The sequence below is a fragment of the Aulonocara sp. 'chitande type north' Nkhata Bay genome, linkage group LG5 (assembly GCF_057382095.1).
Source record: "Aulonocara sp. 'chitande type north' Nkhata Bay isolate Kocher_YH1m ecotype deep benthic linkage group LG5, A_spYH_male_GT1.1, whole genome shotgun sequence".
NCBI classification, from domain to species: domain Eukaryota; kingdom Metazoa; phylum Chordata; class Actinopteri; order Cichliformes; family Cichlidae; genus Aulonocara; species Aulonocara sp. 'chitande type north' Nkhata Bay.
This window is the reverse complement of record NC_141348.1, coordinates 29,243,163-29,267,448: the sequence shown is the minus strand read 5'-3', so window position 1 is coordinate 29,267,448 and position 24,286 is coordinate 29,243,163. Positions and strand designations below refer to the sequence as shown.

The following is a 24,286-nucleotide window of genomic DNA, read 5'->3' as shown; positions in this document are numbered from 1 at the left end:
TGTAAATCTCTTAAGACATACCGATGTGAAATACGTTTTGCTAACAGAGTTTCTGCAGTTTCGGTTGTGTAGGTTTGTGTACGTGTCCAATATCAAAATTGGCAGTGGTCATTTAATAAATATTTGCTTAGTAAAAACTATTATGTCATTTTTCTTTACTTATTTTGATTGGAGATTTAGACGTCAGTGACTTCCTCAAGTGGTTAGAAACAATGATAATTACCATACTGGATTACCACATTTGTTAAATTCTTGTGCAACTTTATCTTTATAGATCAGTATCTATAAAGAAATACATTTAAAACAAATAGAGAGAGATTTCGATAGCAGGTGAAAATTAAATGCTTTACGTCTTTCTGCAAAACGATAATAAAATAATACTACTAATAATAATAATACAAATAATAATAATAATAATTTGCATTTGCACTGAGGGGTGTTGTTAGATAAGCTACTTGTCCCGCCCTAAGAATAAAAGCGAGGGATGGACTTGGAGCACATTTGAAACGTGATAAGGAAAAGGTTTTTAATCCGAGTTCACGGTTTCAGAAATCTAAATCATCTGGATTTTTTAACAATGGCTGGCCATTTGAAAAGGTTTTACGACCTGACAGCTAAGCTGTTGTCTGGAGAAACTCTCCGTTTCTCTGCACTAAAGGACAAAGTTGTACTTATTGAAAATGTGGCGTCTCTCTGAGGAACGACAACCAGGGACTACACTCAAATGAACGAGCTTCATTCTCGCTACTCCGCCGAAGGTCTCGTTATTTTGGGTGTACCCTGCAATCAGTTTGGACATCAGGTACAAAGCGTGTTTGTTTTTTACTTGAGAGAGAGAGAGTAATGTTTATGAGGTGACCGAAACTCCGGACTAGCCAAATCCAGGCCTAGCTTCCTTATTCTTGACATGTGAGAAATATGACCTAAGAGCCGTCCGTATTTTAGTAACACAAGTTTACAGACATGCGTGTGTGTTATCAGTCTGAAATGAAACAGTTTTAACTTTAGGAATCTTTTACTTCAACTAAAGTGGGCCGTAAGTGTTCAAATACATGTGAAGTGTCATATTTTTAAAAAGTAATATATTACATGAAGTGTCTTATTAAAAGTATTCTGATTGTTACTAAAATATTAGCAAATTATCAGTGTCAAAGCAACATTTTAGCTTGCATATTTATAATATTTATAAGCTCCTGGTATTGATTTTTATATATAATACAGCGCATTATTTTCTAATATCCTAAATTTTCAAAGGTGTTCTATGGTAAATATGAATCTGTCCAAATACCATATCTGTCGGATACATTTATCAGGTTCATAAGCACGATTATTTACTGCTAAAATGTCATGAACCAGAAAAATACAATACAAAGTATAAATTAGCGAATAAATCTCAAATACAAATACACCTGCCTCTATAGTGCACCTAAGTACTCTAGAGGAAATGTAGGTTACACTACAATTCCTCTTATTTAGCTTGTTTAATTGAAACCCCACTTTAATGTCTACATCTATCTAACAGTGCTTGTGTTTTGGTGCAACAGGAGAACTGCAAGAACGATGAAATCCTAAGATCTCTGAAGTATGTCCGTCCAGGGAATGGCTTTGAACCAAAGTTCCAGCTCCTCGAGAAGGTGGATGTGAACGGAAAGGATGCCCACCCCTTGTTTGTCTATCTGAAGGAAAAACTTCCATTCCCCTGCGATGATGCCCTGGGTCTCATGAATGATCCAAAGTACATCATTTGGAGTCCAGTGTGTAGGAATGACGTATCCTGGAACTTTGAGAAGTTCCTGGTTGGTCCTGATGGGGAACCCTACAAGCGCTACAGCAGAAATTTCCTGACAAGTGACATCAAGGCAGATATTAAAGAGCTACTTAAGAGACTCAAATAAAGTGTGCTGGGAAATTTTATGGGTGATTTAAAACATAACAGTTCAGAAAGATCAGTCAGCACATACACATATTAGGATAATTTGTCATGCTTTCAGATCTCAAGTTCCAAAAATGTTGTAGCAGGCCTGGGTTTGTTTGTGATATTTTAAATGACATCCACTACTGGATTGTTCAGCCTTTTAACTCAATGACGACACTCCTTTAAATGTTTTTGTGGAGGGGTTTCTGATAAAAATGTAAAAGTTTGACGACCATTGTGAATGTCTTTAATAAGATCGCAAATATTTTCACTTCCTTGACTTAAAAGAAGAAATAAATGTTATTATAATACTTGTGTTGTGCTCATTTCTTATTTGCAATGGTAATGGACAGGTAGATGGTTTACATCAGGCTTTGTGGACTGCGATGTTCAGATGAGGCATTGTGCTCTGTAGTGACAGTAGGGAGCAGGGAGAGGTATGCGCTTGAGAGAAGAGGAATAAAAGTAGAAGCAAGACAGAATGAGATGAAAACAGGTGTAAGACTGAAGATGCAATGAGAGGTAGTGAAGGTGGATGAGTTTTAATACCTGGGTTCAACCATCCAAAACTATGGACAGTGCACGAGAGAGGTGAAGAAGAGAGTGCAAGCAGGGTGGAGTGAGTAGAGATGAATGTCAGGGATGAATTGTGACCAAAAAATAGCAACAAAAGTGAAAGGAAAGTTCTCACTACAAGACAGTATTGAGACCTAGTATAGTTTGGACATGGTGGAACTCCAAAAACAAAAGGAGGCTGAGCTGAAGGTGGCAGACTTGAAGATGCTAAGATTTTCATTGGGAGTGATGAGCTGGATTAGAAATAAGTACCATCATAGGAACAGCTCAGTTTCAGCAGTTTAGGGGAAACGTTAGAAAAGCAACTCTGAGGTGCTATTGACATGTTCAGAGGACACATAGTGGATATATCAAACAAATGATGTTGAATATGAAACTGCCAGGCAGGAGGAGAAGATGAAATCCTCAGAGGAGCTTCACGGATGAAGCGAAGGAGGACATACAAAGGGTTGGTGTGACAGAAAAGGATGTTAGGGATAGAGTGAGATGGAAGTAGGTGACCCGCTGTGGCGACCCCTAAAGGTAGCAACCGAAAGAAAAATTGTGTTGTGCTCATTTCTATAAAATACACACAAATATCCTTCAGAAATGTATGCAGGAAACTTAGGAAATTTCGGTAAATAGAATCTTCATGGGGGAAAAAAGTGTTGTATAATATTTTCACATCGACGCAACACTTTCCGGTACTTCCTGGGTGAAAGCAGAGGGATACTGCAACTCGTCCAACATGGCTGGCCAGGAAGATCCAGTGCAAAGAGAGATTCACCAAGACTGGGCGAATCGAGAGTACATAGAAGTAATTACGAGCAGCATCAAGAAGATCGCCGACTTTCTTAACTCGTTTGGTAAGCTTTTAACAAACTAGCTGAAGTTAGCTAGTTCAGCCAGCTGTTAGCATTGATGTTGATGTTTTCAATGGCCACTCCCAGCTAGCAGTTAGCGAGGCTGTTAGCTGTTAGCTTGTTTTTGCTTTGGAGGAGGATTGTGACATTTTGAAGAGGAATCGGCTTACATTTTGCTCCAACTAGCTGTCCTTTAAGAGTCGGTCGTATTAATGAATTTATTAATATACCAGATGCGACAGACGATAGGAAAGCATTAGCAGGCTGCCGTAACCGCTAATGCTAGTGTTGTCGGGCAATATGTATGCGGATGTGCCCTTTAAACCTTTTTAACCCAAAATGACGGTGTGCATCTTTGTTAAGCAGCTATTGAAAAATTGATGACAATGTCATGCTTCGTCGTGGTAACCTCTAAACGTTCTAGTTTGTTTGTTTGTTTTTTAATTCTCCATCAGACATGTCGTGTCGATCTCGTTTGGCCACACTCAACGAGAAGCTGACAGCGCTGGAGAGGAGGATTGAATACATTGAGGCAAGGGTAAGTTAACTGGATGTAAAGTGCCTTTATTTCTTTGTTTGACTTTGTCTTTTTGTCAAGTAACCATACCCGTTACATAAACATGTCTCTTATTGTAGGTGACAAAAGGAGAAACCCTGACCTAGAAGTGGCCATTGAAACTCATAACACCCCCAACCTACCTGCCATCTCTCACCCTGAAGTTTTGGACTAAGTGTGATGGACTCCACCCTCCTATTTTTGGACGATGTGGACCTTTTTTTTTTTTTTTTTTTAAATATATTATATGGCTGGATTTTGTGTTATTTTATCTCATGGTGCATTTGTACAGAAGATGTGTGTCTAACTTGGCTACCATTGATTCAAGCATCATTATATTCTATTACAAAACAAAACTAAGCTCCACTAGTATTGGTTTAAAATAAGTCTGGAGCACAATTATGATTTATAAATTTTGTATCACTGCAGTTTGACCATCTGTGTTGTGTACAGTGTCACTTCCAAATGAAAGCTGTATCAAAAGAGGAACATTTGCCTGTGCCAAGATGAACTATTATTGTGTACTTACATTTAATAAGGGCCTCCTTGTACAGCAAAGTGTTTGGTGATGTTTCTGAATTTAACTACTGTAATAAATTACCTTAAATAACATTGTAGCTGAACTTAACTTTTTTTCAACAGTTATGTTGCTATGTTGAAGATGGGTCTAGTTATGACTATTATGTAATCGGACAGACACACAATGTTTATACAAACTTGTAGTGTATATAGACTAGAGCTTGACATGAAACAACATATTAAATGGGTCAGATTGCTATTGTATGCAGGTTTTGGTACAGTTAGAAGAATTCATTGCAATGGCATTAATGTGTAACAAATGTTTTATGAATAATAAATCATACTTGCATAAAGATTAATGTGCATTCTGGTTGAATTGAATTATTAATAGCGTGTGTTAAAAATAAAAAGCGTGGTTATAGCATGACGGTAACTTAATTATGTGTCCAGTAGAACATTAACAATTTTCAATTCCATGAAAAACCTGCAGGGAAATTCTAACAGCAGCGGGATTAAGCGCTTTCAGAACGCATCCATATACTGCTATTACGAAAATGTAACGAAAACAGCCAATGAAATGGCGGAAATCTGCGAGATGTGATAATTTTGTCCTGGGTTTTCCCTCACAGGCAGCACTACGCTATATCCCTTTGTTGTCCGTCCAGGCTTTTCTACCCAACTGAGCACTCACTAAACCACCAAACGTTTTAAGAAAATAAAAGTAGCAACGCACATTTACTGTGAGAGGATACACAATTTATGGAGAAGACAAACTCCACAAAGAAGGACTTTAGAAACCCAGGACTTTCTTATTATGAGACAAGAGTTCTAACAACAGTGCCATCATGCTGCTTCATCCTAGCTTGTATAGGTTAATTTATCTTATCCACCATTTTTCCACTCAAACGTTTAAACCTTAATTAGATACTACTTTAAAGTCTTCTTTGCCAATGATTTGTTAATTTCAAGAAAACGAAAAAAACTAACCATGCTCTATATTTAAATACCAATAAACGTATATATACGCTTTGTTGCGGTTTTATGTTTTGTTTTGTTTGTTATGATAATTATAACAACATGTAACCCCAGTAAGTCTTAACAACTAACTACGGAAGAGTGAGGAAAACAACCAGGCTGAGAGACCACTCCATGCCTGTAAGGCAAACTCGGGGCTGACTTTTCCATTACCCATAATGCACCGGGTAACACCAATGCATCTTGGGATAAAGAAGGTGCCATCGCAGATAAGTCTTTGGACGTGAGATGAATTTTCTTCTCCGCAATTTTTCTATTACCGTTTTGAAAAAATAATAGTGCGGGTGAAAAAAAACCCCATCATAAAAGCTTACACTGGTAAGTTGCTTCACGGTCAGAGTTGAAACTAAAGCTTTCGCGGTCTCTTGTTAGCACCGTTGATTTTGGCTTAAGAGACGTCCGTTTGATGACGTCTAGCTCCATATTATGGAATGAAGAAAAAGGAGGGCTTTGGTTTTTGTTTTTCTCACGCCAAACGAGTTCACTCGACTACACGGGGAATTGTTATGTGTAAACGAGTAAAACCGCTACGTATATTTTTAACGTTTTTATTTCTGTTTTCTAGAGGTCGTGTGAGTGCGGAAGCTGTAAGAAATATGGGGGCTGACAAAAGGTGAGTAGCAACGTTAAATGCCAGTTCAGCTCACCATGGTAGGTGTGGCTTATCATAGTGGGAATCCTGTGTTTTTCCCGTTTCTGATACATGTTCCGAGTTTCGGGGATATGTTTAACCAAATAATATTAAAAAGTTGTGTTTAAACTGAAATGGCAGACAAAAGTAGCGGTGATTTCTACCAGCTTTTCCAGATATGTAAACCCTTACATACAGGGCGACCGTGGCTCAGGGGGTTGGGAAGCGTATCTGTAACCGGAAGGTCGCCGGTTCGATCCCCGGGCTCTCTGTCCTGGTCGTTGTGTCCTTGGGCAAGACACTTTACCCTACTTGCCTACTGGTGTTGGCCAGAGGGGCCGATGGCGCGATATGGCAGCCTCGCTTCTGTCAGTCTGCCCCAGGGCAGCTGTGGCTACATCCGTAGCTTGCCTCCACCAGTGTGTGAATGTGAGAGTGAATGAATAGTGGCATTGTAAAGCGCTTTGGGTGCCTTGAAAAGCGCTATATAAATCCAATCCATTATTATTATTGCATGGAATTTATTTTTAAACCAAAAAAATAAAAAAAAAGGCAAAATTTGTTTTCGTTAATACTACAGATAAACAGTTTTATTGCCATCAAATTCTCTCGTAAAACGTGTTACGTAATTCGAATAAAAAGTTAGGACAATACAAGAATGTAAAAGTGATTATCTGCCAATGAGTGATTGCCAGTGTTGTTGTTTTGGGGGGTTGTTTTTGTTGTTGTGGATTTTTTTTTAATATGAGTAACATTTCTTGCCTATATTGGTGTATTGTACGTGCTTTTTTTCTACATTGCAATCAATTAAGTCACTTTCAGCCACTTTAAAGTATCTTTAAAGAACTGATATGTTACATTTGTTGCAATTTCTGGTGCCCTCTCCGGCAGACATATTCCTGTCAGAAGGTAGAAGCTACAATCTTTCCTTTAAAACAAAAAAAAAAATACAGCTTAAAAGAAAAAAAACATGTCACAGCGATTGAAAATCTGACATTTTTCATGCACATGAATAAAGGATTTATACATTTCACCTGGCCAAAAACTGCTTCAATCAGGTCACAAGAATCGTTTTTCCAGTGCAAAAAAACGTCATCATTCACGTTAGAGGTGTTTCAGATATGTTTGACAGACTATCGGCCAACAAGTCACTTACAGCAGTTTGAATTCCAGCAGTTTTTTGGTTTTTTGGCATGACAGTGTTAAGATTAACTGAGATTGACAATGACAATGGAGTATGACAATGCATTGTTCAAGGCTGGAGTCATGATAAAACTAAAATGGTAACAAAGTGATTGAAATGTTATACATGTTGAACTCTAAGGTGTGCTAAGTTGGTTTGTTTATTGCAGTATTAGTTGTGCTCCTGTTTGACTTATTTATTTATTTTTTTTTGTAATGTCCTTCTGAATAGGATTAGTCGAACAGAACGTAGCGGTAGATATGGTTCTGACCAGTGCCGTGATGAGTCTGAGTGGCGCGACAGACGTGAGCGAGACCAAGAACGTGGTGAACACAACATGCGCCGCTGGGGTGACGAGAGACGTGGTGATCGTTATGAAGGAGATCGCAGAGGATCACGAGAAAGCCCAGAGGTGCTTGTCCTAATAGCACTTGGGTTTAAATACTGCATTTGAAAAAACAATTGTCCAATGACACTTAGCAGCTGTTGTTGTTTTGTGTTAAAGCAAAGGGAGAGGAAGCGTCGTAACAGTGATAGATCAGAAGATGGTTATCACTCAGATGGTGACTACCAAGAGCAGGACTATCGAAGGGAACCAGGGGACGAGAAGAAGAGCAAGACCATCATGCTGGGGGGTCTGTCTCCTCATGTCACTGAGGATGATGTAAGTATTCAGTTGCACTGGTCGTGTGCAGCCTTTTGTTCCTTTTCTTTGTTTTTATTGTGCAAGTACCTTTCTAAATGTATTAATGAATGAATGATTGAATTATGATGTTAAGCAGCCTCTGCATGTTGTTATTTAGATTCGTTTTGCCATTGACCAACTTGAGGGACCCCAGCCAGTGGATGTCAGGCTGATGAAAAAGAGAACAGGTGAGAACCAGTCATGTGACGGACTCCGAGCTTCCCCAAGTCTTTGACCATAGAGCCAATCTGCTTCCATTCAGACCCATTTTCCCATAGAAGTTAGGAGATGACTATATCAAAGTACTTGAAAAGGTTGTAAGAATATTGATTCAAGGCTTATCTTGTACACTGTGGAGCAATTTAAGGTAAGTAAGAGCAGCATTGATTGCTATGAGTAAGTCAGCTGGCAGACTCATGTTGATGTTGAGTGTGGTTCAAACAGTTGTATTCTGCAGGATTACTTGCTATGGTAAAACTCCTAAGGAGTGGGCTATTGTGTACCAATCTGGCCCTGGGTCGGGAAGCAGTTTGTGGAAGAGTTTGAATAATATGCCCTTGGACTCTTAACTAACACGCCTCCCGTCTATATTTGAATGCTGTCTCTAGGTATAAGCCGTGGTTTCGCCTTCGTGGACTTTTATCACTTGCAAGATGCTACACGATGGATGGAGACCAATCAGGTTGCTTCACAATCGCCAAGTCTAGTTTTAATCTTGGGGATCTGGAAAAATAACCCAAAAGGCAACCAGAATGTATTGAATACGTAGTGTGGAAACTGTATAGAGAAAAAAAAACTGGAAAAAACAAACTGAATACAATAGAGCAAATATAGAGATGATTATATTATTATTTACAATGTCATATTTTAATATATTTTTATAGTTAATTGTACTGGGTAATAAGCTTCAAGAAAAATTTCTGGTTTTGTTAAGTGATCTCTTTAAAAATCTGCATTTAGATTTGATGAACACACCATCTTTGCCTTGCAGATCATGGCTATATTAGTTATTTTCAGATTTCAGTGTAACCCCATTCTTTTTTCTTTTTTTTTCTTTGCAAGCTTACCCCAAATACTGGGAATTGTTATTTTTGTATTTTCTTAATCTTTTTAACAGAATTTTCTTCTGTTTTGTTTTTTGAGAAGCCCATACATTTTTTTCTTTGGAAAGCAGTCAGGAAAGTCTGTTAGGGTCACATTGTACACTTTGCTCCAGCTCAGCCTGGGCACTCGGGTCCCAAACACCAAAAGAACCCTCTTTACATCATGCTCACATACACGTCATGTGCCTGTCTGTAACTCAAAGGCTATCTGTTGGGGGTCCCTCTCCCCCGTCCCCTCTCCCTTCCAAAACTGCTTGCTCTTTTGATGAGACGAGTTCCCTCCATGAACACTTGGATGATTTTGTTCTCCTCTTTCAGAAACGTCTGACCATCCAAGGAAAAACCGTAGACATGCACTACAGTCACCCCAGAAACAAGTATGAAGACTGGCTCTGCAGCACAGTAAGTTAATGTCTCGGTTTCATGGTCTCATTATCCAACATTTTCTTCTAAAGAACACTGCACACACTTGAGATAGGCCTGTAAGCATCAAATTTTGCAATCCTGTCATCTTATTTTGTTGTACACCTACATTTGGATAAGTGGTAAAGGTTAGGTTGTGTCTTAGGTAAGTATGGTATGCAGTACCAATATAGTTGCCTGTTCTCTGAGGCAGCACTGTTCAGGGCTTTAGTAGGTGTATAATCAAAATGATGTGAACGGTTACTTGCAGTGTGGCCTGTACAATTTCCGGAGGAGGCTGAAGTGCTTCAGGTGTGGAGCAGCCAAAGCTGGTAAGTAGTTAAATCAACAAGAGGCCACTGACTGCAGACATCTGAGCAGCCTGAGTCCACAGGGCTGGGATGCAACACCAAGTTTGTTTCTGTAGCTGTGAGATGATGTGGATTTTTAAGGAATGTCACTCTGTCTAGTAAGGTGTATCAGTGCTAATTGGCCTGAATAATATAAAAGAAAACGTGAAACACAACAGACAGTGTAGTTCATGAAATGGGCACATAGTGTCAACACTATCTTTTAAAGAGATTTTTTTTTTTTTTTTACACCATTTTATACTTTTTGTTGCAGTCTCTCACTTCTGGAGGTTGTGTTAATGCACTTCTTACTTCTGTCTTTCTCTCAACAGAAAGTGAAGCGACCAATAACACTGGAGTTCCTGAAACTCAACCCAGCGGAGATTTCTATGGCGATAGTAAGAGTTTCTTCATTACTGAAGCAGTTTCATTTGCTTAGTTTCGAAGCAAAATATCTCTATTTATAGTATTCTTTCCCTAAATATCATCTTTTGTCCCATCAGCAATCATCCTTAGAAATATTGCTCCTATGACCACAGTGGAAGCCATCATGACTGCCCTGGCACCATATGCCAATCTATCATCCAACAACATTCGTCTTATTAAGGACAAGCAAACGGGCCAGAACAGAGGCTTTGCCTTTGTGCAGCTGTCTTCACCTCTGGTAATTCTTTAATATGTACAGATGGAAAAAGCTTTCCCTTTGAAAAAAGTTTTGTATATAACTTAACATATTATCAATCATTTTAACAGGAAGCATCTCAGCTGCTAACAATCCTTCAAGGACTGCAGCCTCCCTTAAAACTAGATGGAAAAACAATTGGGGTGGATTATGCCAAGAGTGCTAGAAAGTAAGTAGTCCTCACTTGTTTTGTTTTTTCTTTTTTAAATGCAGGAATGGCCTCAGTATGGCTTTTTCTGGGATGCTTTCTAAATAACTGGTGTCACTAAAGAAACGTTAGCCATAAAGGTCGATGTAGCAAATGCGACAAAGCCCCATCTGCTCGCATAATTGTTGACATGATTTTGGTCTTCAAGTTTGCATTCCCTCGAGTTGTTTTAGCAACTCAAGACTGTCATAAAAAGATTTCACCACATTGGAAGACTTTACTAGAGAGTTGAAAGTGATGATTAGAGGTCTAGTTTGTGCCACCACAAGTTGCTGTGGTTAAAAGCAGCGAGGCTCTGTGGTTTAACTCCATCTATGCTCTTAACCCTTTAAATGTTAGCCTTAGGCCAACCTTTTCCTGGTTCCTCAAGTTGCCTGTCTTGATTCACAATATAAAGAAAGATTGAGCTTCACTCAGGTGAATATCATTTTTTTCCCTTTTCTTTTTTAGGGACCTTTTACTCCCTGATGGAAATCGTGTCAGTGCCTTCTCTGTGGCCAGCACAGCTATTGCTGCAGCCCAGTGGTCCTCGAGTCAGGTAGGTCCTTTTTCTGTCTATCACCTTCCATTTTTGATATCACAGAGTCGTAATTGGTGTTTTCCTTTTCAGCCACAGCAGAGCTCAGAGGGAATGTCAGAGTACAGCTACCTACAGGAAGGTTATACTCCCATGTCCCAGGTTAGTAAGAAGAAAATTATGGTTACATTACCAAGACCTAGAAGGTAATTTCCGACTTCTCAGTATCAGTGAGATACAGCTCTGTATCATCATTCAGTGGCAGCTGTGTAACTCTACAGCCATTCAGAGAAAACGTGCGGGTGTATCTAATATAATGACATTATAAATGTACAAACACTGTTTCTTCTTCCTTTTTTTTTTTTTTTTTTTTTCTTTTTTTTTTTTCCCAGGATTATCAGACATACTACCAGCAAGGAGCAGCAATCAGCACCTCTCAGGGAAATGGAATTCTAGGAGGTAAAGAACTTCTAAACTCTGTTTAAAATATTGGTTCTGTAGCTAATTGTTCACTGTATCATTTTAACATTTGAAAATTAGTATCTCCAATTTTTTTTCTTTATGTGGTTGTGATTAGACAAGACTACAAGCTGTTCTAACATTTGTTCACACTGAATTTATAGTTTTATGAGCTTCAGTTAAGCTGATATGTTTAATGTGGTTGTTTCCATCATTTTTGTCTGTATTCTAATAGGCATTTTGGCGTTAACAAGTAGTTAAGATTTTGAATGCGTGCACAGCGGCTGCTTTGCAAGCCACTGTGACCCTTTGCTCGGATTTATGTGTGTGCATCCTCAGAGAAGCGCAACAAATGCTAAGTTACTGTTTCTAGAAAAAATGCTCAGATTTTCTGTAAACTTTGAAAAATATAATAATTGGACTTTGTTTGCATCATGATCTTGAGTTTTGTTTCATTTTTTTGTTTTTGAACTTACAGCTGCCCCGGGTGTAAAGATTGTTCCAACTGCAGTTGGAGTTGTGATATCACAGAACGCACAAGTCTACCAACCCCATATAATTGCACAGCCTGCTGTGCAGGTAATGTACACGGTTGATAATTCTGTAATAAGATAAATTTATAATACTGTGTAAGTTACTGATTCAACAATCTCCAAATAATCTTAAATAAACTGTTTATTGATTGTAGGCATTGCCACTTGCCCAACAGTTGGAGGCAAAACCCCAGGCTGGACACATTTCAGGAATTGAAGCTGCTTCTTTGCCAGCTGCTGCTTTAGCAGCTGCCACTGTTACCACTGCGGGGACATTAACAGCCTCTGAACAGGCAGCGGACACCAACATTGGTATGAGCACATAAGATCCCTTTAAACCAACACTGCTGAACTGTGACGTGCATAGAAACATGACAGTTTTCTCAAGGTCACTGTCATGTGTGTTGAAGTGTTTCTATGTATAGAACCTGGATAGAACTTCAGTCTCCAGCCTGTAGTTTAAAAGGACTGTGTTAATCTGTTATTCCTTAGACCTAACCAAATGTGCGGGGCATGATATCTAAGATTGTTTAATGTTGTACATAATTGCTAATGCTTAATTCTTTAAAGCTTTTCATTTTATTAATTGTGTGTTAGTTAACAGTTAAATCTGGAATGCGTCTTTATTTCTATCCCTGTCTTTTCTAATTTGCCAAGAAAGATTTTTACCACCATTGTTAATGCTGTTGTGTTTGCTAATTCACAGCTGTTCCTGATACATCCACCTATCAATATGATGAGTCTTCTGGCTACTATTACGATCCTCAGACTGGCCTCTACTATGACCCAAATACACAGGTAAGTAGTGCACATCCACCTTGTGTGAGTTGCATGTTTTTCTGTCTGATCTGTGCATTTATAATGTGTAATTGAGCTTCCTTTTTTTTTTTTTTTTTTTAAATTAACATGCAAATTGCCGTTTCTACTTTCAGTATTACTACAATTCTCAGACTCAGCAGTTTCTTTACTGGGACAGTGAGAAGCAGACATACGTACCTGCCAGCACAAGCACTGGACAAAATGATGGCAAAACAGGTGGTTCTGCAGCAACAGGCACCAAAGAACAGAAAGAGGGCAAGGAGAAAAAAGAGAAGCCCAAAAGCAAGACAGCTCAGCAGGTGTGTTCAAAGTCCTGCATTAACATTTTTATTATGCCTGAAACAACTTTCACACATTTTCAGTTCACTCGTTTCTTTGTGCACTTTACTATATTTTAAAAATCCTACAGATTGCTAAGGACATGGAACGGTGGGCTAAAAGTCTCAACAAGCAAAAGGAAAACTTCAGAAGTAGCTTTCAGCCTATTAGTCAAGAAGAAAGAAAGGAGGCAGCAGCTGCTGATGCTGGATACACATTGTTTGAAAAGAAGGTATCTCATTAGGCTTCGATACGTAACAAAGTTCTGGGACTGCATGTGTAAAGCTTCTATGTCTTTAATGGTTCCACTTCCCTTTTCCAGCAGGTAAGTCTAGACAGACTCATCCCAGAGATGCTAAGGGCCCCTGAAGAAGAGCCATCCACCACCTCAGTCACCTCTTCAAAGGTGAGTATTTTCTGCATCTCTCATTTTAGTTGGCTATACTTCTGTATGAAGATGATAATGTCAGATTTTGCATGAATTCAAAAATCTGTTACCCTTAGTAATAAGCTAATATTTATGTATGGTTATCCTTGGTGTGGTCAGTGTGGCCTTGTGGCTGCCTACAGTGGAGACAGTGACCCTGAGGAGGGAGGAGCAGAACCTGATGGTGGTGATATAAGCCAGGACAAGCTGACAGACTGGAAAAAATTAGCATGCTTACTGTGTAGGAGACAGTTTCCCAATAAAGAGAGTCTAATCCGACATCAGCAACTCTCAGACCTTCACAAGGTAACAGTACATGTGTCATCTTCAGAACTAACAATGAAAATTTTCCAAAAAAAGGGAGAGAGCTCATTATTCCGTTGGTCTCGTCATAGAAAAACCTGGAAGTTCTTCGCAGATCCAAAATGAGTGAAGCAGAGCTGGAAGAGCTGGAGAGAAAAGAGACTGAGGTGCAGCTCAATATAGAATCACCCACTTACTTCTGAGTCATTCTTTTGTTTTTCAATGTGGATGCATTTAAACATTGTTTTTGTACATTATACCGTGTTTATTTGTTTCTTTTTCTATATTTCTATAGATGAAATATAGGGACAGGGCAGCCGAGAGAAGAGAAAAATATGGCATCCCTGAACCGCCTGTGCCTAAAAAGAAGAAATTTAACCAACCAGCGCCAGCAATGTAAGCAGTCATTTTTGTTTATTTTACTGATTTGTGTGAAATGTCGTTCCTCTAGTGATTTCAGTCTATTTTATCATTAAACTTGGCTTTATTTGATATTCTGCTCTTTTATGTACAGTAACTATGAACAGCCCACTAAAGATGGCCTCAACAGTGACAATATTGGGAACAAGATGTTGCAGGCAATGGGCTGGAAGGAGGGGAAAGGTCTTGGCCGCAACCAGCAGGGCATCACAGCACCAATTGAGGTATTTGTAACAGTTGTGGTGTAATAGTTCATCAGACTCAGTAACTATATACAGCTCTAGAAAGTACTCAACTCTGTGGACTTCCTCCTCAGGCTCAGTTAAGAACAAAGGGAGCTGGACTCGGCACTAAAGGAACCAACTACACCCTCTCTCCTTCAGACACCTACAAAGATGCAGTCCGCAAAGCCATGTTTGCTCGCTTCACTGAGCTGGAATGAGTCATTAGTCTGAAGCAAAAGTGACTTCTTGAAATGGCCTGCCAACAATCTGCTTCTTTTTGGTGTGGAGCTCCACTGTGTCTGCGTCACGAGAAGCTAAAGAGACGTTCCTAACGGTATCAGTCCAGTCTGTGATCCATAAAAACTATACCTCTTACTCTAAACCAGTCAATGAAGAAAAAATCTGTTGTAGGAATAATGACATAGTTAATATAATTTATAAATTGTACATATGCACAGTGAATTTACATTGCTGGTTTTCAGATTTCTTTTATAGTCATTCAATGTTATGACAACTTTTTCTTTAGTCTGAGCATGTTTAAATGATTGTACAGTTTATACAAAATCTGGATTATTTGTACAGAAATAAACTTGTGGCGTTATTTTTCTCTGGTCTTCATTATGTTTGATAACATACGGCAGCTTTTCTTAATGTAAATTCTGAGTGTTTTCAGCAGTTAAATTCAGAAATATTGCAGTGAGATCTATATGTGCACCGCTAATTCCAGAATCTCACTGCTAATAAAATCAGCTGAATATGCAGTGGGAGCACTTGGCTGTAGAGAAGGCACATTTTCACGTGTAGAGAAAAACCTTAGATGACAAAAGCTGCTCTTTTGTCTGATTTTGGTGCTAAATTAAGCATTGCAATCTGAGCAGTGGCTTCCTGTGAAACTTAAAGCTGTTCTCTGTAGTTCGGAATTGTGGAAATAGCAGTAACTGGCCTGTGACAGCAAAAATCTGAAATTACATTTTTCCTTCTTTTGTAGAGGGTTTTTTTTTTTTTGTTTTGTTTTTTTTATTCCAAATCATTATTTTGTCAGGGGAAAAATATTGATGTGACAATTCAACCACATGAATTAAATGCAATCGTATTTGCGCACAAACCGATACTGATACAATACCACCTTACTCTGGATATACCCATGGTTCCCTAAAAATGCCACAATGCTTTGTGTTATTTCAGTGTTTCATAATCCTTGATATACCTGGGAAGCTTCATTTTTTTTCTCATTTGAAGAATTTTTCCTGGTTGTCAAAACTGAAATTCAGTGTTCCTTTTTGTTTGGACAATATGAAATAAAATTCTCCAAGTCAAATATAGTAAAATAAAAAATCCTTTTTCAGTCTGTGTTGACGCAGGTGCAAGTGCTGTCTCTACTGGCTGTTCTTTTGACACACTTATTGTCCCTTTTTTAATTGTTTATTATATAGTAAATCCATTGTAGTCTTTCCGTATGTTACATGTAAATAAAACTTTGACAAAACACTTTATTGATTTTTATTATCAAATTGTTTTTTTATAAACAGTTGATTGTCAGTTGTAATTCCACCTGATCCCACTGCTGCACTCTGGTGATATTTTGTACGCAGGCAAAAGAAGTCCAAGGTCAAAACCTTGAAAGTTGTGTTTTGTGGTTTATTTATCCAGTTTGGCAAGGAATAAACAAAGATAGAAAATTGCCCTGCAGTTCTTCCTGGCTGATTTACAAAGGCAAACAACAAAAACAAAACACAAAATTATGCAGTCATTAACCTGCAAATAAACCTTGTAAATAACCGAAAAATATAAAGTAAACCAAGAACAAATTTTAAAATAAAAAAAGAATAAATTACTCCAACGCATCTTAAAACAGAAAAAAAACCTTGAAAGTGATATTAATTCTTCACATAAAGAGTTGGTCATGTGGATGCTAACAGTTTGTATGAAACACGATATATCTCTCAGATTGTTTCATGACTCTCATCATCTTTCATCCTTTGATGTTTTCACTTCTTAGGAAGAAATGTCCTGAACCTCAAGCTCACTTCTTTTAGACACATATATTGTAAGAAATAGTACAAATTGATTACATATCTCACCTTTGTTCTGTGCTGTGTAAAGTGTTTCACCACTTCCTAAAGCCACGCCTAGAAAACCAGCTGGGAAATAGTAGAAGAAATCAAGCGCAGGACGTACGTCAGCAAGAATGTAGTGTTGTTTTCTTTAGCTCCTCTTATGTAATACCATTATGTTCCTGTTAGGTATTTTAGTACCATGGGAGCATTTACTGGATATTGTTTTATAGTGACATTATACAGGAAAACTCTGTCATTCAATAAGGCCCCTTTGTTTTAGTTATTTTTCTCTTTGACCCAAGAATTGATGTGTGAGAATCACAGGCTGGTACAAGGTTGAAATACCACAGAGATCACTCCCTCAGCTACATTAGTTTCTTAATCTTTTAGACGCCTGTTGAAGGCCAAATGGTTTGTTTCAGATTTCACTAATGAAAGAACTCTTCGTTTTGTGCCTTGAAAATATGTCGCTGAGATAATCACAATTGTAGCTGAACTGATACACTACACAAAGGATGCTTCTTCACCCATGGGCAGGAAGACGCTGCCTTATCTTGGTCTGTACTGGTTTAAACTGATAAATCTGCTGTCTCATGAATTTTACCCTCTATATAAACTGTTGTACTTGTGAATAAAGTTGAGTCACTTTGGGAAGACAATCTAAAGCAGTCTCTGTTTTCTTGTTCTCCCAAGCTGCTCCCGAGCTCGTACTAACACGCTGAATGGCATGCTTGAATATTACTTGAGAATATATTTGACTGTGTTACAGACTAAGGGACATTCTCTGCTGATAGGTGAAGGTACATTCTCTGCTGATAGACGTCCACGCCTCGGAGGAAGCCGATCCACGGAGTAGGCCTTGGAAACCGTTTCCTTCAATTTTGGTGTCAGAAGTGGGATCCTGACGAAGGTAGGCACTCGTCTTTTATTTTATAAGACTGTGTTATGCCTTTCTCAGTGATCCACATAGAAACGGGATACGCTGACGAGGCCTTCTTCAGTGGCCCACATAGTAACAAGTGGGATACACTGAGGAGCCTTCTTTAGTGGCCCACATAGAAACACAGGAAGTTGCCTGTTGTTTTGTAAATAAAAGCAGAAAGGACACAGGAAGTTGCCTGCTGTCATAAACTAAGAAGTTGCTCACCAGCAGAAAGGACACAGGAAGTTGCCTGGGGTCATAAAACGAGAAGTTGCTCGTTAAAAAGTGAGAAGTTGCTCACTAAAAACATAAAATTGCTAGCAAAAAAAAATCAAGTAACCTCAGGTGTGCCACAGCAAAAATAAAAACTAACTTAAATCCTTCAAAGCGTCTAAACCCCTCTGGAAATCACTGACCATGGGTCAGAATAATTCAAAGACCTTAGACGGGTCCGATAAAAAATCAAAATTAACTGTAAAACCGAAAAAAATAAAATATAAAAATAGCGGCTCAGTACGACTCCCACTTCCGGTTACGTTTAACCCACGCTCGCGAATCAATGAAGACTTCCATGATTACGTATCCAGAACATGCGCAAGTGCTTACGTGACTGATTTCGTCTCGAACTTAAGAACTATAAGTTTAATGCATCCTAATGTATTTCCGGAGCCCTATCCTGAACGATTATCGCCAGAAAACAGGTCAGTAGAAATGTTAAATACTATTTGTGATAAGGAAAGTAGGCTGATTAAAAAGTCCTGTAAAAAATATATGATAGAATGCAATGAAATAATACCCAGATTTGGAATACCTCACCAAATTAACAGTGATAGAGGACCTTCATTCACATCAGAAGTAATTCAAAAGTGTGCTAAAACTCTAGCAATAGACTGGAAATATCATGTGCCATACCATCCTCAGAGTTCAGGAGTTTTAGAAAGAATGAATAGGACCATAAAAAATCGCCTGACTAAAGCAATGATAGAAACAGGAATGACCTGGATCAAACTACTTCCTCAAATCCTCTGCGAGATTAGAATGACTCCATCCGCAGCAACCAAATTATCTCCATTTGAAATAATCATGGGAAGACCGTTTCCAACACCATGGTCAGCCTCCAGAGGGGCACCGCTATTGGAGGGGGACATAGACACTGCATTGTCTGACTATGTTCATAACCTGGTAGAAACACTGAATAATAACTATCAGAAAGTTTGTCTCAACCCATCCGTGGAAACCAGGAGATGCGGTGTTGGTAAAGTCGCTAAAACCAAGGGCACTCGGGGAGGCCGCGTGTTCCAGCCCCCAGACTGTACTTGCAGTGACGAGAACCAGCATCCTAACAGATGGACAACCTCAGTGGATTCATGCCAGCAGGGTTAAGACCAGCCCCACCAAACCACCTAAGGCGTCGGATCAAGTAGATGACGACTCAGGCGAGCCAACGCCCGGATCCAATACACCTACACACACACAATCACTGATTAACACACAACGCCTGAAAGAGCCAAGACTCAGAAAGCCCTTTGATCCCCCGCCTGAACAACAACAAGGTACTCGAACATCCAGCAGGAACAGAAAGCCTAGAGTACCACACAATGTCTAACCTGATAAAGATAGTGTCACGGACCCGGTTCCGGGGACTCGGGGTTCGTGAACAGTGTGGACCTTTATTGTTATTAGTGTATTGGATGTATGTTTGCTGCACTGTGTTCTTGTGTTCAATGCTGGTGTGTGTATGTGTGTGAGGCTGGAGGATGAAGGACAGCCACCTGCAGGCCTGATGGGTGTGGCCCTGCCAGCTGCTGGTCACGCCTAGCTTACCACACACCTGCTTCTGATCAGGATCGTCGGGGGAGCTACTTAACAGAGCGATGGAGCTTCCTCCGGCGCAGGATCGTTGAGTTAGACTCCATGAGGACAGCGGAACACAGGACTGCAAGACACACGGGGTGTGTGAAGGCACAGGGGCAGAGAGCACGGGATACCAGCACTTGGGAGAAGACACGTCACGGGAGTCGAGGGAGCACTTTTGGAGATTCAATGTGTGGTGTACCATTACCTCACTGTAAATAAACCCACTGTTCATTCCATTAAGTCCAGCGTTTGGGTCCTATTTCCCCATCTCCCCACGATCTGCCAGCCAGACCGTGACAGAACGATCCTGCCACTATGGACCCAGCGGACTCACCGCGGAAGCGCAGCTCCCGTTTTGACGGGACCCGACTAGTGCTTGGAGGGCCTCCGTGCTGCCGTTCCTCGCTGGCAGCCTACCCGTCGGCCCACTCGTCTGTTTCCTCCCCGCGGACGCCTCGGTCTCGCAGAAAACGCTCCAGCCGGTCCCGGGAGGATTACTACGAGCCTGCCAGCAATCTGCTTACACCTGCACAAGCTTTTTACAAAATGTTAGGAATTATCATCGTGCCACCTGACTCACCCAGCATTTCCACATCACAGCAGGAGCAGCCACTTCAGAATCCGCCCTCGTCACATTCCGCCAGCGACGCTCCCTCTTCAACAGGGAGGCAGCGAACACGCAGCCAGCACTCACAGCTCCAGCAGGAGCCAGGGATTCGGCTCAAACAACCGCCTAGGGTGAGTGACAGAGTCTCCCTTCATTCACCTTTCGTGCCTAGGGATAAACAGACTGTTTCCCCCAAGGCTGTGAATGCCAGCTCCGTGAACCCTAGAGCTCGTGTTTCTCCTGTTTGGGAGGATGACAATGTTAGTTTTGAGAACGAGTTTTTTCCTCCTGGTTCAAGAGACTGTGCTCCTGATGTTCCTTCGGACCCAGGAGTTAGGACCGTTTCGTCTAGAACTGTTTATTCTGGGGCTATGTTTATACAGCCAGCTGCCCAGCCTGTAGCCGTAGCACAGCCGGCTGCCCAGCCTGTAGCCGTAGCACAGCCAGTCCAGTCAGCCTCTCGTCTTCATCCTCAGTTGGAGGCTGATATGCCTGCTGGAACTACCCTGCCATTATGTCACCCGCCTGTTGTTTCTACATCGCTGTCCAGTCTACCACGAGTAGCTGCCGCACCATTATCACCTCCACCCTTTGCAGCTACTTCTCCACCAGCGTCCCATCAGACTGCAGCGACCGCAGAACTCTCGACTTCACCATCCACATCACCCGCTCGACCGTCATCTTCGCCACCTGCAGCTTCCGCATCGCCATCTTCACTTCCGGATCAACGACCATCTATACCCGCGTCGCAGCCGGAGGAGCGGCTCAGCGAGCGGGAGGAGCCCGCGTCGCCAGCTGTGGAGCTCAGCGAGCCGGAGGAGCTCAGCGAGCAGGAGCAGCTCAGCGAGCCGGAGGAGCTCAGCATGCCCGAGCAGGAGCTCAGCGAGCGGGAGGAGCTCAGCGAGCCGGAGGAGCTCAGCATGCCCGAGCAGGAGCTCAGCGAGCGGGAGGAGCCCGCGTCGCCAGAGCCGGAGGAGCTCAGCGAGCCGGAGGAGCTCAGCGAGCCGGAGGAGCTCAGCGAGCCGGAGGAGCCCACGTCGCCAGCTGTGGAGCTCAGCATGCCCGAGCAGGAGCAGCTCAGCGAACCGGAGGAGCACTGTGAGCCGGAGGAGCTCAGCGGGCTAATGCTGGAGGAGCTCAGCGAGCTATTGCCGGAGGAGCTCGGCGAGCCGGAGGAGCACTGTGAGCCGGAGCAGCCCAGCGAGCTAATGCCGGAGGAGCTCAGCGAGCCGGAGGAGCTCAGCGAGCCGGAGGAGCTCAGCATGCCCGAGCAGGAGCTCAGCGAGCGGGAGGAGCCTGCGTCGCCAGAGCCGGAGCAGCTCAGCGAGCCACCCACTGAGAAGCCCGCACCGCTGCTGGCGGACCTCAACGAGCCGGAGGGACCGGCGTTTCCAGCAGAGGAGCTCAGCGAGCTTGGTGAGCCCGCGCTGCCACCGGAGGAGCTCGGAGGTCCGGAGGGATCCGCTGAGCCAGAGCTGGAGGTCTGCGTGCCGGAGGGGCCGCCACGTCCTGCAGCCCGGCCGCCACGTCCTGCAGCCCGGCCGCCACGTCCTGCAGCCCGGCCGCCACGTCGGGAATCGTGGGTGGTGCTGAGGCGGGAGCAGCAACGCCGCCGCCACCGGACCCGTGGCCGCCCGCCGGAGCAGCAACGCCGCCGCCACCGGACCCGTGGCCGCCCGCCGGAGCAGCAACGCCGCCGCCACCGGACCCGTGGCCGCCCGCCGGAGCTGCAACGCCGTTGCCACCGGACCCGTGGCAGGCCGCCGGAGGAGCAGCGCCGCCGCCACCGGACCCGTGGCAGGCCACCAGAACCGTTCCGCCGCCACCGGACCCGTGGCAGGCCGCCGGAGGAGCAGCGCCGCCACCACCGGATCCGTGGCAGGCCGCCTGAAGCGTTCCGCTTCCATCATGGGGTTGGAGGTAGGCCGCCCGAACTGTTTTCCCACCACTGCCTGACCCGTAGCGGGTTTTGCCTGCTTGCGGTCCACTGGGTCGGCCGCAAGAACTGTTGTTCCCACCATGGCAGTGGTTGGACATTTGAACTGGGGTTTTGGGGCCCTCCGTCCTGGACCCCCCGCCACCCGCCCTGGGTTGGTTGTTCTGTGGTTTTGTTTTGGGGTCGTCGGGAGTCGACCCTTAGAGGGGGGGGGTACTGTCACGGACCCGGTTCCGGGGACTCGGGGTTCGTGAACAGTGTGGACCTTTATTGTTATTAGTGTATTGGATGTATGTTTGCTGCACTGTGTTCTTGTGTTCAATGCTGGTGTGTGTATGTGTGTGAGGCTGGAGGATGAAGGACAGCCACCTGCAGGCCTGATGGGTGTGGCCCTGCCAGCTGCTGGTCACGCCTAGCTTACCACACACCTGCTTCTGATCAGGATCGTCGGGGGAGCTACTTAACAGAGCGATGGAGCTTCCTCCGGCGCAGGATCGTTGAGTTAGACTCCATGAGGACAGCGGAACACAGGACTGCAAGACACACGGGGTGTGTGAAGGCACAGGGGCAGAGAGCACGGGATACCAGCACTTGGGAGAAGACACGTCACGGGAGTCGAGGGAGCACTTTTGGAGATTCAATGTGTGGTGTACCATTACCTCACTGTAAATAAACCCACTGTTCATTCCATTAAGTCCAGCGTTTGGGTCCTATTTCCCCATCTCCCCACGATCTGCCAGCCAGACCGTGACAGATAGACTCGTTTCATCCTGATAATGGAGAAAATGAAATGCCCATTGTCATCACACGACGCTTATACGGGGTCTCTCGAACCTGGGACCAGGCCAGGAGACGACTAAAGAACTGTCTTTTTTATATATTTAGGTTATTAATCATATCTACTGCATTAACCTTAGGATTTTTATTTACTATTTCGTATTGTAAAGTGCAACCCTGTTCACATTTCTGCAAGCCACATTTTCAATGATAACCCATATAGCTACCAGTACAGCTACTTCAATGTATTTGCAATTAGCACAAATTGATCCTGAGGATGTGCCAGATGTTACCAATGATGTTCCTGATGTGTATATTGAACATTAGGTTGTGAACTATTACATTTTATGATTTGCTTTTTATATTATGTTATTACATTTGTGATTTTTCCTTTCTATTTGAGTTATTTTTTTTTTTAAAAATAATAATAAAAAAAGAGTGGAACTGTTAGGTATTTTAGTACCATGGGAGCATTTACTGGATATTGTTTTATAGTGACATTATACAGGAAAACTCTGTCATTCAATAAGGCCCCTTTGTTTTAGTTATTTTTCTCTTTGACCCAAGAATTGATGTGTGAGAATCACAGGCTGGTACAAGGTTGAAATACCACAGAGATCACTCCCTCAGCTACATTAGTTTCTTAATCTTTTAGACGCCTGTTGAAGGCCAAATGGTTTGTTTCAGATTTCACTAATGAAAGAACTCTTCGTTTTGTGCCTTGAAAATATGTCGCTGAGATAATCACAATTGTAGCTGAACTGATACACTACACAAAGGATGCTTCTTCACCCAAGGGCAGGAAGACACTGCCTTATCTTGGTCTGTACTGGTTTAAACTGATAAATCTGCTGTCTCATGAATTTTACCCTCTATATAAACTGTTGTACTTGTGAATAAAGTTGAGTCACTTTGGGAAGACAATCTAAAGCAGTCTCTGTTTTCTTGTTCTCCCAAGCTGCTCCCGAGCTCGTACTAACACGCTGAATGGCATGCTTGAATATTACTTGAGAATATATTTGACTGTGTTACAGACTAAGGGACATTCTCTGCTGATAGGTGAAGGTACATTCTCTGCTGATAGACGTCCACGCCTCGGAGGAAGCCGATCCACGGAGTAGGCCTTGGAAACCGTTTCCTTCAGTTCCAGTCACAGAACTTGTAGTCTCTTTTTTACATTTTTGATGACACTTTTAAAACAAACAACCAGCATGTGATTTTTTTAATGAACTGAAAACTGAACAGACTTGAAAAAATTGTAGAAATTGAGTGGAGATGTGTACTTTGCATGTTTTTGTATTGGCATTTAAAGACTTTTTAAGAGATGCCTATCTCTGTGGGACAATAATTATAGAAATACGTGAGAGACACAAAGTGCTGCTTTTCTCTTTGTCTTTTTAGTCAACTACTGCAAGTTGTTTAG

The 24,286-nt window shown here is 42.1% G+C and overlaps 3 protein-coding genes across 4 annotated transcripts; all 3 read left to right on the top strand.

Moving 5' to 3' along the window:
- Positions 1-470: 470 nt before the first annotated feature.
- gpx1a (glutathione peroxidase 1a) lies at positions 471-2,226 on the top strand. Its single transcript, XM_086292827.1, has 2 exons — positions 471-802; positions 1,545-2,226. Exons 1-2 carry the CDS (start codon positions 578-580, stop codon positions 1,893-1,895), a joined length of 576 nt encoding a protein of 191 aa, XP_086148953.1. The 5' UTR covers positions 471-577; the 3' UTR covers positions 1,896-2,226.
- A 794-nt stretch (positions 2,227-3,020) lies between these two features.
- Positions 3,021-4,116, top strand: brk1 (BRICK1 subunit of SCAR/WAVE actin nucleating complex). The gene is made up of 3 exons (XM_086292826.1): positions 3,021-3,336; positions 3,789-3,871; positions 3,970-4,116. Exons 1-3 carry the CDS (start codon positions 3,219-3,221, stop codon positions 3,994-3,996), a joined length of 228 nt encoding a protein of 75 aa, XP_086148952.1. The 5' UTR covers positions 3,021-3,218; the 3' UTR covers positions 3,997-4,116.
- A 1,498-nt stretch (positions 4,117-5,614) lies between these two features.
- On the top strand, positions 5,615-16,193 carry rbm5 (RNA binding motif protein 5). 2 transcript variants are annotated; one of them, XM_086292825.1, is made up of 25 exons: positions 5,615-5,761; positions 6,009-6,056; positions 7,489-7,669; positions 7,763-7,921; positions 8,061-8,130; positions 8,551-8,624; positions 9,364-9,447; positions 9,719-9,779; positions 10,130-10,195; positions 10,301-10,461; positions 10,551-10,648; positions 11,138-11,225; positions 11,298-11,366; positions 11,597-11,663; positions 12,142-12,242; positions 12,373-12,508; positions 12,903-12,994; positions 13,129-13,314; positions 13,425-13,565; positions 13,656-13,739; positions 13,881-14,066; positions 14,156-14,230; positions 14,359-14,459; positions 14,578-14,707; positions 14,800-16,193. In XM_086292825.1, exons 2-25 carry the CDS (start codon positions 6,040-6,042, stop codon positions 14,923-14,925), a joined length of 2,553 nt encoding a protein of 850 aa, XP_086148951.1. In that variant the 5' UTR covers positions 5,615-5,761; positions 6,009-6,039; the 3' UTR covers positions 14,926-16,193. The 2 variants fall into 2 exon arrangements, with proteins under 2 accessions (XP_086148951.1, XP_086148950.1); XM_086292824.1 differs by having other exon boundaries at positions 12,352-12,508.
- Positions 16,194-24,286: the final 8,093 nt, after the last annotated feature.